This window comes from Balearica regulorum, chromosome 14 (genome assembly GCF_011004875.1).
Source record: "Balearica regulorum gibbericeps isolate bBalReg1 chromosome 14, bBalReg1.pri, whole genome shotgun sequence".
NCBI lineage: Eukaryota > Metazoa > Chordata > Aves > Gruiformes > Gruidae > Balearica > Balearica regulorum.
The window spans coordinates 15,178,397-15,192,315 of record NC_046197.1 but is presented as its reverse complement, the minus strand read 5'-3'; the positions used below and the strand labels follow the sequence as shown (position 1 = coordinate 15,192,315).

Genomic DNA, 13,919 nt, shown 5'->3' with positions numbered 1-13,919 from the left:
CAGGGTGGAAGCATGCAGCTGCCGGTGGATTAAGAGATGCATTTAACCATTACTCACAGGTCAAATATCAGGTAGTGATGGCCCTCTTCAGAGATGCTGTCGTGGAGCCTCACTGCGGCAGAGACAGAAGGGTTATGGGGTACGCCTGGATCCCACCCTGCTCCCGGGGAACGCCTTTGCTCCCCCTTGGGCATAAGCAGGAGCTGGGGAAGGGCCAAGCGGGGCTATTCCTCCTCCCTCCTCCTCTGCTATTGCTGCTGACTGGGTGGGGGGGGTGTCTCTGCTCAACAGGGGACCCCAGCCGTGGCCCCAGCCTCAGGCAGTAGTGCAAGGCTCGAAGGTCACATCCAAATCAGGGACTGCCCGGGGCTGGTGTCTGGCCAAGGTCCCGGGCAGCTGCTGGGCTATCTTGGGTGCTGGGCAGGCTGCAGGCACGGGTGCCCCCAGCCCAGCCCTCTGCCCCATCAGGAGAGGTGCCCGGGCACAGGGAGAGCTCAGCCAGGGCGCTGGGCTGCCAGCCCGGGCACTGACGGGGCTTTTTTTATTTTCTGCTCGTGACCTTCCTTTTCTCCTTGGGAGGTTTCAGGTTGGGGATATCCAGGAATCACCATGGGATGAGTTTGCTTTGGAGGAAATGCTCTCCTCAGCTCCTCCAGTGGGGCTGGCATCTCACCCCACTCGTCACACCGAGGGGCACCCTCCCCACTCGGGTACGCCTTGCCAAGTACAGCCCGAGGGCAGCAAACCTGCCACCCTGCAGCCGGGTTCTGCTCACAGCTTAGCAGGCAGATGTGCAGCGAGGGGACAGGCACAGGAACAGGTAGGATGTGCAAATAAAGACTGGTCCAGCATCCTCTGGCCCCCACGTCACATTTTTTTTCTGATCTTCTTGAGGCTGTACATATTTAACCCTTCCTCTCTGCTCACCTGGTTTCAGCCCAATACAACTTTCAACATCTTTGAGATCTTTGGAAACCCGGGAGAAAAACTAAACATTCAGCTGAATGATTTTGGGGGAATTTTTGCTCCTCGCCCACTTTACCACAGCTAAATCAGCTGAGCCCTGTATGGAAACATCCTCTAGACTCAAGTCTGAGCTGGAGGAGATAACAAGCCCCAACCTAAGTGCAGACGCTGTTCTGCATCGCTCTTATCTCCCAGGCCAGCAAACGCCGCTTTGCTGGTCCTACCCCTCCCTCCAAGCTCTGTGGGCAGATCCAGCCGCTGCTAAGAGCGAGCTGCCAGCGGCATCGCCTCACCCTGCCTGGGACAAGGGGCAGCGGAGCTCTGCTGAACCAGGTGGCATCTCTCCTCTTGGTCTCTCTTGCAGTCTTGTCTATTGACACAATTTTCCCATCTTATTCCCTGGTTATCCTTCCCCATTGCTAGTCTCCATAGACATCCCCTGCACTACGACACCAGCATCTGCTCTGTTTTTCTCCAACATATAATCCCAGCTTTTCTGCCTTCCTCTTCTGGAAGAAACACATTTTCTCCCATTTCATCTTGCCCGAGAGGGATTGGGGGTTTTGTGCCTGGGATCCTGCAGAAGCCAAGGTGTTCAAAGGAGGATTAGGCGAGTTCGGTACGGATAGGGCCGGTGTAACTATAAGCAGATGGTCCGGATACATTCCCTGCTTGGGGAAGTCCCAACGCCTGTGGCTGCCAGGAGCCAAGAAGGTATAAGAAGGAAAAGCCACTCTAAATATAGCCCGATGCTGCAAGTATCTGTTACCGACCATAGTCAGAAAGAGCTGTGCCGGCCAAACCACTCCAGCTCAGTGCCACGAGCCAAGGCAGGAGCAGGACACGGCTTTGGGACTGGGAGTCAGAAGACAATGGGTACCTGGAGTTAAAATTCCAGGGCCGGGTGTAGCCAAAGTTCTCCCGAGAAAGCAGGACATCCCTGCAAGGGAAACCGCGGCTCTCCCTAACGCATCACCCAGTGCCATGGATGTGCTGCAGGATCCTGCAGACCCGTTCCTGCCCTCGACCGCACACGCACGACTTTCCACGCAAGCCTCTCCTCCAGGCACGGTGCAAACCACAGGCTGGTTCCTCCAGGATGACCGCTGCAGTGCGGCATTCCCCGGGGAGACAGAGGGACCCCACCTCGCTGCAGGGAGCAAGGAAGGGGCTAGCAAAGCCCCTCAGCAGCTGGGCTGCTTCTCCTGGGGAGGTTTGGAGAGGGGTTTTCTGCCCAGCCTTCCCCATGTCGCCAGCAGCAGTGACTCCTCTTCCTCTCGTTAGGGCCGGTCTGCAGCGGCACAGCTCGTTCCAGCTCCGGGGAGGGTAATTACCCGGCTTGTGCGGCCTGCAAGGGAACCTGCGAGCCCGAGTTTCCAGGCAGCAGGAGCGGTGGGGAGGGTGAAGGGAGAGAGGGTGTGGGGTGAGGGGGGGTGGAGAAGAGCCTCCTGGGTATAAATAGCAGCGAGATGGGGCTCGTTAGCTTGTTAACCCCTTCCAGCCCTGCACAGCAGGGTTGCTCCAAGCATCCATGTCTGCGGGTCACAGCCAAACAGTGAGGTGTGTTGCAGGGATGAGGGAGAAGGCACAAGGGAGGCTGAGGTGTTTCTGTCCTGAGAGGCCCTGCCAGCCCCACGGGCAGGTGGTGGAGAGGGAAGGGAGGAAGACAGCAGCAGGGAAAATCTGGGACCAGGCGGGGAGCCCAGGGAGCTCCGGCTGCACGACCCAGCTACCATCCTGCAAGTCCTCACGGGGTGGATTCCTCTGGTTTTTTAGTAGTTTTTGCTATTCACACGCTTTATAGCACATTTCCTTCAGGTCTCGGCAATCCCCACATGTATTTTGGTGCAGAGGAAAGGCCCCTGTTGCTGCTCTGACCGGGGGTAGCTGGACTCCCTGCCCGGACCCTGGCAGGGCAGCTCCTGTGCCAGGCATGGTTCCTACTGGAGCAGAGGTGGGGGGAAGGACAGTGGCCGCATCCTGTGGGGTCCAGCACCCCAGCAATGCAGGGGAGACCTGCCACGAACCCTGTGCCTGAGACAGATGGAAGCTGACAGGCTTTTTTGCGAACTTAAATATTTATGGAGCGGGAGCTGCGTGGCTGGTGCTGGTGGCCCCAGGTCCAGCTCCCTGGATCTGCTGCAGCGGTTCCTGCGGAGGGACGGATCCAGGTCACCAGGAGCAGTGAGGGGGCCAGGGAGGAGCTCAGCCAAAGGGGAAACCTCCCAGCTCCTGGCTGTGGGATCTGGGAGAGAGCTGCAGAGCTCCTGTCCTACCCCTAAATGCTTTTCCAAAAGCTGTAGGGACCCACCGGGGTGGGCACATCCTGGGGTGCCAGGGAGGGGAAAGGGGGTTCATCCCCAGAGCCACAGCACCGGGCACTGCGCTCCCACTGCCGGACCATCCCCAGGGACCGACAGCCTGCATCAGCAGCGCTCTCAAGGCTGGGGTTTGGGCTTTTTTCACTGCAGTTTTTTCCCCTCCCCTCTCTCTCTCCTTCTGGCCTATTTTTGTCTTTTGCAGGGGCTCAGGAGTTTTCCTGAAACAGCTTTTCCGAAGGAGGCTACTCTCAGATGGACGGTCGGTGGGAAAGTCTTCGCTTCCCCCCGCCATCGCTCCTCCTACACGCCCCGCGCTGCTGCTGCTGCTTGGAGCTGCAACCGCTTTTTGGAGCATGCAGAGGAATACAGCACCCGAGGAGGGGGGGGAGAGGAGTAAAAATAGTCCCTTGCAGCCTACTGGGGCCCCGCTTCTCCCTGAGGGAGCAATGGCCAAGTGGGTTAGGTAGGACCTACTTCGATCCCCCCGCGCTCAGAGGAGGCCTTTCTTCCCATGACCCCAATTGAAGATGCTGCCTCCCACGAGGAAGAAGAGGGACGGCTCTGCAGACCGACAGGGTGGGCTGCTGCCGAGCCCCTGCTCCATCTCCGGGATGGTGGCTGGAGCGCGAGGGAAGGGCAAAGACCCCATGCTGCTGCAGGCAGGGCTGAGTTACTGATGGGGACCCCCCCAGCACTGCTTGGGGTACAGGGCAGGCGGGGAGCGGAGCTGGGCATGGAGCACGGGAAGATTTGCCCAGCTCCTCATCTGGCACGGGGCAGGGAGCAGGGCACGCTTACCGATGTTGGGGTGCTTCAGGAGGCGGCAGATCCGGGCTTCTCGTTCCAGCTTCTGGTGATCTGAAAGATGCAACAGCCCTAAATTAGGGTCTGGTAAAGGGAATAAACCGTGCTCAGCTTCTGCCATGTGCTCTTGGAGGAGCTGCCAGCATGGGAAACCTGTGGGGGGGACAGAGCAGCTGGCAAGGAGCAAACCCATCCTTTTTCTTTTTTTTTTTTTTTTTTTTTTCCTAAAGAATAACAGGTCTGGGGACATGTTCAGCATTGGGGCCTGATAGACGGTATGCCATTATGGATGCAGCCCCCAGCTAAGCTCTCAGGCACCGATGCCATGGGCAGTCCTGGGCTTTGGATGGTCCCTCGCTCTCCTCTCTCCCTTCTTTTTGCTGAATAAGCCCTGATCACCTCCCAAAAGCCTTGGAGCTGCCTGGGTTATCGCTGCCAGCAACGCCTGCTCCGCTTTCACTTATTCAGCCAAGCACAGGCAATCAGCAAGGACATTTCTGGCCCTGAATGGTGCAATTTGAACAAAGATAGAGCCAACCAGTGAGAGATGTCAAGCTGAAAGAGGACTATCTGCTCCCCATTTCCATCCCCAGCCATTTCACATCAGGTCTTTGCTCTACTACACTGCAAAACTCTGGCTCTGAAAATCTGCTTTGCTTTGGTGCCTATTTCCAAACAGGCAGCACAGGTCCCTCTCCACAGCTTTCACCAGGCTCAGGGCTGGGAGACAGTGTAGCTTTGGGCAAAGCGAGTCGAGATGAACCAAAAAACCCTCCACCCTGGGGGAGCCCGGAATTAATTTTCATGTGATTTTGTTTCTTTTTCCTTGTCTTTGCACTTTTCTGCCTCCTTATACCTGACCCAGCCACCCTACGTGGAGGTATCTTGTCTGGAAGCATTTCATGTTAGCAGGAACCCAGCAGCCCGGAGAAGTGAGGATATAATTAGGGTTGCTCGTCTCTCAGCACTATCACTGTTACCTTGCAGGTTCACACCCCAGAGTCTCGCTCTGCATCAAAGCAAACCTGGGTGTCTGCGACCACTGAGACGTGAAGACAACGCAGCCCCTTCCCTGCGGGGGCTGGAGCCTTCCTCAGGGCTCAGTATCCCCCGTCCAGCGACCATGGGGCTCCGCACCAGCGAGTCACCGCAGGGCTGGGGGTGAGTTTGGCAGCCTGTGCTGGGATCCACGGGCCAAAGGCTGGGACGGCCTCGGTGGCCTCGTTCAGCTCCCCACGGCATTCCCCCCGATGGGGGACAATCTCCCGAGGGTGGGACAGGGCAACAGGGAGAGGTTGGGGTTTAAGCTATTGCTTTTCACAACCAAAGTCTATTGTGGGGTGGAGGACAGGGATGGGATGGAGGGACAGTGTGACCAGTGGGGCAAGCACTTCTCTGGGGAACAGGGGAGCTGCTTTCTGCCCCCTCTTCTGCTCCTGCCTGACGGTGATATTAGGTGAGTCCGTGATTGTCACTCTCTGCCTCAGTTTCCCCATCTGGAGGCTGGGGCCAAAAGACCCACGGGGAAGCCCAGCATTACTGGTGTCCAGTAAAGCTCCTTTGTTTGCTTAGAAAAAGCCAGAGATCACAGGAAAGAGAGGTGAATGTGACCCCAAGTACAGAGTGGGTCCCAGCACCGCTCCGTGTGCCTGCGCGGTGCTGCCAGCCGAGCCTTCAGCTGCACAGGGCTGAGCATGGACCCTGAGCAGGGCAGGAGGCTGCCCCATCCCTGCCCCACCGTGAGTCTCCCGGCTCGGGTCCAGCTCCCAGGCTGAGCCGCGGCGGCAGCAGTGCTGTACGGCACCCCCAGCCGCTGCCCCCCTCTTTGTACCCTCGCAATCTGTCGCCACTAAAACGCCTGCGAAAGCAAAGCCCGGCACAGGCGGCTCAGCGGAGAGCACCAGGAGGCTGGTGGGGTTCGATAAATCACAAACAGCACGGGGAGGAGATGGGAGACCAGTGAAAACCAGGCAAAATGGAAAACGGATCAAAGAGTTTAAAGGGGGGGGCAGAGATGGGGTCCTTCCAAAGGGGACAGGAGCAGGGACCCAGCGGACCGAGGAGGGGCTGGGAAAGGTGCTTATCCCTCCGGGGTGAGGGCTGAGGACCCCTGCCCAGGGACCCCCAGGCAGCCCTCAGCAGGCGAACCCTGACGCATCCAGCTGGCCTTCAAAGGGCAAAGCCGTGTGGGTGCAGAGGAGGCTGCCATGCCTGCGAGGCTGCAGTGCCTGGGGACGCAGCCCCGGGTAACCCCGGCTCTTCCCCTTGGCATGCCCCAGCGTGTGAGCCCCTGGTAGGAAAGGTCCCCCGCTCCCCCCCGGTGCCACGGGCTCAGCTGCGACATGCAAGGGGAAGAGCTGCCTGCAACGAGCCACCGGCCGCCCCGGGAGCGAAGGCAGCGTGTGCTCCGGGGGCTCTGCTCTTTCCAAGGCTGCGTGGGTCCTGCTTGGGGAGAACTTCCCTGCCAGGAATTCACAGCAAGGACAGGCTGGGTGTGGGGGCACAGCCCAGGGCTGGGGCTCCAGGGCTGCGTTTTCCTCCAAGCATCGCGTGGATACAACCCCTGCACGAGGCTGGCAGGGGACCCCCCTAGTTGTGCAAATCTCTGGGACACGGCTTGCAGGGGCTTTGCACGTGAGGATGGCTCTGCCAGAGCAGCGGGGGAGAGGGACGGGGGGACAGAAGGACAAAGGGACAGAGGGATGTCCCTCAGGCAGAGGGACCCTGCCCAGCTTGGGGGGCAGCTGCCACAGGTCAGAGCATCCTCCCACCCACGCAGCATGGCACATCCACCACGCAGCGAAGTGCTGCTGGGAGCATCGAGCCACGGCCACATCCCTTCTCCTGCTCCACAAATCCAGCTGCTGCCTGGACCCAAAACCCTTTTCTCCTCCAACAACTCCAGTTTCTCTTCTGCTGGCTCCCCATGTTGGCAGCTGGGAGGACCTCTGAAGACATCATGGGGATGTTTTGCAGCTCGTCTCACCTTTCCCCTGACCCCTCTCCTCCCTGCACACCTGCCCTGCGCATGTGACGCAGCGGTGGCATGTCCCCGTAGGGATGTGTCCCTCTGGGGATTGCTCCCAGCCTGGGGGGGACCGTCCCCCCGTGCCAGCACTGCAGAAATAGCGGGAGGGGGGGCGGTTCAAGAGAAGAGGATGGAGAGGGACAAACTGCTGGAGCAGGCGAGCGGAGGCAGGAGGGAGCAGAGGAAAGGCGGCTCAATCTGCTCCTCCATGCAGCCCTGCAAACTGGGAGGCGTTTGCTGCCCGTCCTGCTGCCAGCTGGGGTGCGCAGGCAGGAGCCGAGCATGGACGCCAGCACCGCACACCCTGCCCGGAGCCCGGCCGGCTGCCCAGGGCTGGGAGCCTTCGGCCTTGGAGGAAGAGGATGGTCTGCATCCCCAAAGAGGGGGGCAGCTGGCAGAGCTCGGTGTCAGCACTGTGCCACTTCGGCAGTGCTGTGGGAGGGAGATTGCACTCATTTAATTTGAGGTCAGAAAGAAGTTTGTCACTGAATTCTGCATTTCATTTTTGCCTTCAGAGGTGAGCAGTGGCACCAGGGAGAGAAACTGAGGGAGGGAGTTAATTAAACCATCCCAGCAGGGCGCTCGCCCCCCGCACCCATCCCGCGCTCCCCAGTGCACCCAGCCAGGAGGAGCCAGAGCCAGGGACACGGCAGCTGCTATCCCACCCTCTCCATCCTCCTCCTCACAGCTCCTCTGCCAGATCCCAGGGGCGCAGAGGGGTCTCTGCCTCAGGGCAAGGGTTGGCTGAAGCTTTTCTGTGCCAGCTCAGCTCAGCCTTGCCCCGAGGAGCAGCCAGGACAGATCCGCCAGCGCCTCTTCCAGCAGCAAAGTAGCCAGCGTGCTCCACCGGAGCGGTTAATTAGATGGCAGCGAGGGGTGAGGGCCCAGCTCCAGACAGAAATGAAATCAATCCCCCACCTGGAGGACCTTCCCGTTTCACTGGTGTAATCACCAGCGACTGCCTTACACACCTTATGTGCATAAGGAAACCCAAAGCCCCTGAGAGTGGGGACGAGTGGGTCAGCGGGGGCCCGCTCCGGGAGGTGATGCTCCCAAAATAACTGTGCTACCCAGTGCCCGAGGCCAGCAGCAGTTCAACTTGCAGCAAGGCTGTAACCATGATTTTGCCATGACATGGCATGCAGGGTGGTGGTAGGATCTCAGGGAGAGAAGTGGGGTCCTATGTCTACCCAGGCAGGTTGGGGTCCGGGAGACCCCAGAGCCCTGGTACAGCCGAGCTGCTGGTGCGTCCCTGCGATCGGACGGGATGCAGGGAGCAGCCACCAAAACGTCTCCCCTAGATGTTCACCCCATCCATCAAGGAGCTCAGTGTGTAGTGCAGTGGAGACAGGGTGGGATAAGGGGGTCTCCCACTGCACATCAAACACCCCTGCGCCTTGCAGCACATCAAAGGCATCATCCCAGGGACAAATTCCCTGCTCTGCAAATCCTGTTCGCCTCTCGCCTCCCCGAAAACACCCCCAACACCTACCTCGAGCAGACAGCTTCTTGGTGTTGATGATCTTGGCTGCGTACTCTTGTCCTGCCAACACCTTCACGCATCTTCGGACGATGGAGAAAGCGCCCCTGGGAAGACAAGATGCCGGAGGGAGAGGCTTGGCACAGGCAATGGCACGGCTCAGCCCTAACCCCACGGGCACGGGCACGGGGGGTGGGGACAGGAACGGGGATTGGGATGGGTGCTGGCTGGGGAAGGGGCTTGGAGGAAACACAGAGAGCTCTCAGTGAACTTCCCTGCACCCCTGTTCTTCGGGGATGATGGGGGCAGGCACAGGTAGACCTGAGGATGAATGCAGGATTCGTCTCTCCGTGCTCCCCTGGGACACCCCTGGCATCGTGTGCCTTTCCTCCGCTCCCTCCCAGGCTCTGCCCTGCCTATCCCCCCGGAGAGAGGGGCAGTGATGTACCAGGGGTATCAGCTCCCGAGGGACACCAGGATGGCTGCAGCTGCCACGCAGCGCTCGGCCACTTCTCTTCAGTCTGCGTGTGTGTCTCTGCATGCTCTAGACCTTGCAATCACAGCAGCACTTTGCAGAAGCGGGTGTGAGCACCAGCCGTGGGTGCAGGTGAGTGGTGCAAGGTCCCCTCAACTGCAAAACTGTCACAGAGCGGGGCCAGCCCAGAGGAGCCTGTGAGCAAGGACCACCGGAGCCAAGCAGGATGGGGACTGACGATGCTGCGGCTTGCACACGTGTGAGCCAACGTGCGGGGGGTCTCCTGGGGCCTTGCAGGCAAATGAGCACGGGTGCTTGGGACCCTCCAAAGAAGCCCGTGTACCCCGCACTCCCAGCCTTGCCAGCTTGTTGCTCTGAAAGCGCGCTGGCACGATGCTGGGAGCTGCGGCATTGCACACACGCACACACACACACACGTTCCAACCCTGCTGAGCACAACCTTTGTACCAGGTTCCCTTTCCTGCCAAACCCTTCCAAATGCTAAAATAACAACTATCAAAAGCAATCCCACCTCCCGCCCCACCTTCCCCCCGCTCCCCGTCGCCCCGCTCCCGCTCCCTGCCGAGGAATAAAAGGCCGCAGGCTGGCGAGCGGCAGCGGATAATTGATTTTACCGGTGGGGGCGGGTGGAGACAGGCAATTTGGGTTTGCATGTGATCTTTAGGAGAACATGCAAGCGGCGGGGTGCGGAGGGATGGGGCTGGAGCCCCGGTGGAGCCGGCAGCCCACGCGCCCAACACCGCCGCGCAGAGCATCGCTCACGGCACGTGCCAGGCAGGAGCCGGGAGAACAGCATCGCGGTGCTTCCCAGCCTCCCCATCCTGCCATTTAATCCTGGCTGCTGGAAGAGCCCTGCTATTAACAACCCCTGTAGTCTGGGGGGAATTAATTGGAAAAGGGGGACAGAAATGTTTCATATCCGGCTTGTGTGGGTGGGGGAGATTGGAGCCATTGCCACCCCACGGTGCTGCTCTCCCCATCCCGCCAGGAACCCTGCACTGCCTGGGCTTTGGGGGCTCCTGAGGGTCCCTGCCACCCAAATTTCTTCTTTATTTTCCTGAAGACACGCGCTGCTTTTGCAGTGCCAGGAAAGCCTGCAGGAGTGAGTGCAGCAAGCAGAGAAGCCCCCATGCTCACCGCCCCAGCTCGGGGGTTCTACCCAAGCCACAGGGTTTTGCTGCAGGACCTGATGTGGGCTTGAAGGGACACAGGTGTCCCGGACCCCCCCAGAGGCTGGGGACCCCGGCCACTCCTGGTCCCACTGCCCACAGCCGCTCGCTCATCCATTTATTCAAGCTGAACGGAACAGCGGGGAAGGGGCAGCCATGGGAAGCAGGATGCGGCAGCCGGGGACAGGATGCGCTGCACCGACAGAGCGCAGGGTTTCACACTCCTGGCTGCATTAGTGGGTTTTGGCTCCTCTGGACCTTTTTAACAGAAAGAGCCCGGAGGGCGGCAGGGACACGAGGTGCTGGGTGCAGGTGCAGGACACCCAGGGGTACAGCACGCTCTCCATAGCCCCGTCCCAGTCCCGGTCAGGTCCTTCAGGGGGTCTGCGCTGGCTGGGACCCCCCATACTGGGTGTTTGACCCTGCTGGGCATTTCACAGCAGCTGGGCTCTGCTCCCCGTGTCAGGCTGCTCCTGTGCTTCCCAGCCCCATGTGGGATCTTCCCAGCCTGGGGGAAAAAAACCCCCTTGGCTCCGTATGTATCCAGTATCTCCCCCATGAACGCAGGCAATCCCCCTGCGCCGGGGGCTCGCAGGGCAGTGCAGGCAGCACGGGGGGGGGCCAGGCAGGGAGCTGAGCCCCATCTTGGTGCAAGAAACCCCTTTGGAAGGAGACGTGTCCTGTTCCTCGGCCACAGGCAGTGCCGTGGGTCCCTTCCCTCCCGGGGTGCTGGCTGTTCGGATAGGGACCACCCCATTCCTGGTGGCAGCCGGGCACCTCCGTCTCTGCCTGGCTCGTAGATGAGGCATTCATCCCAGATGACACAGCATGTCCCATGCGCAGGGACCGTGTCCGTGTCCCCTCCAACGGCTGCCATTTCAGGGTGACACTGGACCCGCAGCCTAGCAGCCAGCCCTGTCCCTCCAGCCCTGAGCCCTGGCACTGCTGGGTCCCAGCCCTGCAGCCCACATCCCTTGGTCCCCCGGGGCAGGGATGACCCCATGCCTTGTCCCCACATCCTCCCCCCGCCAGCCCCAGCAGTGGCTCTGCCACCGGGATGCTCCGCTTCTCCCTTTTTCACACCTTCCCTGCCAGCGCCGGGCTGCGCTGCTGCCACCCTCCCTCTCTTCAACACCTCCTCCTCCTCCGAGGCATTTTATCTCCTTTCTAGAGAGAAGAGTGTGGGCTGGGGATTTTTTGTTCCTCCATATTTTTTTTTCTCCTTTTTAATAAAACCCTTCTCCTGCAGCTCTGGGAGCGGAGGGGCTGATCCTACCACTCGGCACAGTAATTGTCTCCAGCCTCTCCCTGAACCTGCCGCGGGGGCGGATTCGGAGGCGCCGATGGAGCTGCACTTCGTGTTTGTCCTACTCCGGGGGCCGTGGGCAGAATACTCTCCCCATTCCCCTCCATGCTGCCCCCCACCCTCACCCCATCCCCTCCTGCAAGTGTGGGGGGGGGTCAGAGCAGCCCCTCACTTGCTCAGCTTTGCCGGGGCTGCCGTGGGAGCAGGTTTTCCCCAGCTCCGTGTCCCCCGCTCGGTACAGACGCTCTCCCCGTGCCTGGGAGGTGCAGGGATGCACCAAGGGCTCATACCCCATGGGGCAGGCTCTGCAGACCCCTCTCCCCAGTTCTGCCCCCCCCATGAAGCCCCGTGGTGGTGCTGCCATTAGGTGTGTGGCATCTTAAACCCCCAGCTTGCCTCGGTGTCAGGATGGGTGACAGCCAAGGAGATGGCAAAGGAGCATGGTGGGTGCAGCAGCCTGGCACCCAGCACCTCCCCTCCTGCCAGCCAGGCTCGGGGACACCCCGTGTCCCCCCCAGCAGACTGTCCCAGTCCCTTGGGGACACCATACTCAAGATGGAGCCTTCCTGCTCCGAGCCTCTGCAGGACATTGCTCCCCTTTGGGATCTGGCTGGGGGAGAGCCGTGCTGCCCACCCTGCCTCACCCCTGCCGGGACGCCCCCACCCCGACCGGCACCGGGAGCATCTTGCCGGAGGAGGAACGCCGCTTCCCACCATGAGCGGCTGCCGCAGCAGAGCACAAGTGCGGCTCTTCGTCCTGGTTTCCCTCTCTAAGCCCATGAAGTGGAAATTTCCCCATGGGAAACCGCTGATTTTTGAATGTGCCAGGATGCGCTGGAAACCATCCCGGTGGAAAATCCCCAGCCAGCTCCACGGTGCCATGACCAGCCCAGTGAAGCCCCTAACTCGAGAACACGCATCGGTGCTGCGGTGGTACCTGCCCCCCGGAGCAGAGGGGAAAGCTGTGGGATGCTCCGAGCTGGGGACGCTGTCCCAAGCCACCGGCCGAGCCGTGCCGACCCTGCATCACCCTGGGAGGTTGGGTGGGCCGGGCTGGCCAGGGGCGATGCTGGCGGGGGGCTGGCAAGCCCCTGCTCCAGCTTTGCTCCTTTTATTTGTGAACGTGTTAAAATGCATCTGTCGAGGTGGTTTTTACACCGTGGTGCCAGGCAGTGCGGGCAGCTCCTGGGTCTGGGTGCTCAGCCCTCCGTGTTGGCACCCAACTAGCAAAGCATCACACCCCAAACGCCTCCGGGATCCCTCCTGGTCCTGCCCCATCGTGCCTGGCCTGCAAGCTCCCCTCCACATCCCCGCAGCCGTCTGCCCAGCCAGGGCCCAGCAGCCTCCCCGCAGGCACCCAGCAGCCGCTGCCTCTCCTGCCCACCCCCTGCCCACCCCCTGCCACCACCGCAGAGCCTCAGAGCCCAGAAAAGCCGAGAAACCTCTGGAAAAAGCAGGTCCCAAACCCCACCTTGCCACCAGCGCCCAAACGGGTGCCCGTCCCCCCGCCTGCCACACCGGCTGGGACTGACCCGCTGCAGGGACCTGCTCCCTGACCCACTGCTCCCCGCCAGCCCCTCGCAGCCACCCCAATGCCAAGGGGATGGACGTGCATGTCCTGGGACCCAGGGTCCGCTCTCCTCCGAGGAGCTGCACTTTGTAGCAGCAACCTGCTCCCCCGATTTGGCTGGGGAATATTAGCGGCGTTCAGCCCGGCACAAAGTCCTCGCCTGTTTCAGCCTCTCAATTTCTCCATCTTTGTCCTCTCCTTTCTCCCTCGCCCCCGTTTTGCACACCCACCCACGCGTGTGGGCGCACATTTCGGTGCAGGCTGCCCTGCGCCCGGGGAATGCAGGGCTGGAGCAAGCGCCCGTGCCTACGGGTGGACACAGCTGCCCATCTGAAGCACCGGCACCAGCCAGCTGGTACCGGCACCACGAGCCCACCACCATGCCGAGCTTCTCTGAGCGCAACGCGGCCGCACGCCCCAGATTTACATGCCAGCTCCAAAAAAAAGCACAGAAACCAAAACACAGGCACATGCCTGCTCACTTTGGCACCCGTTTTACAGCCACACGCCCGGTGAGACACGGAGCATCCCTCTGCCCTGCATGGAGGACCTGAACTCCCCTGCTCCACCCCAGGGTGCTCAGTAACCCCCAGGATCACCTCACGGCGCACGGGCAGTTCTGTTTGCACACACAGGCACACACACATGCACCCTGATCCAGGCACATGCGATGACACCCGGACCTGCCGAGCTGAGCCCTCCCTGGCAGGAGAGCCGGGTCAGGCAGGGCTGTGGCTCCCCCGGGCACCGCTCGCGCTGGGACAGGGGCAGGGGTGGGA

The 13,919-nt window shown here is 60.9% G+C and overlaps 2 protein-coding genes across 4 annotated transcripts in view; both read right to left on the bottom strand.

The window, feature by feature from the left end:
* ARSI (arylsulfatase family member I) overlaps positions 1-13,919 on the bottom strand; it is a 99,364-nt gene that overhangs the window by 74,073 nt on the left and 11,372 nt on the right. The window lies entirely within an intron of this gene.
* The window catches only part of CAMK2A (calcium/calmodulin dependent protein kinase II alpha), a 34,587-nt gene that overhangs the window by 19,905 nt on the left and 763 nt on the right, over positions 1-13,919 (bottom strand). For all 3 annotated transcript variants that reach the window (XM_075767010.1, XM_075767009.1, XM_075767011.1), the window contains exons 2-4: positions 8,612-8,706; positions 4,086-4,145; positions 58-112 (exon numbers count right to left, since the gene is read on the bottom strand). In XM_075767010.1, coding sequence (XP_075623125.1) covers positions 58-112; positions 4,086-4,145; positions 8,612-8,706 — 210 coding nt within the window. The remainder of the gene's footprint in view (positions 1-57; positions 113-4,085; positions 4,146-8,611; positions 8,707-13,919) is intronic.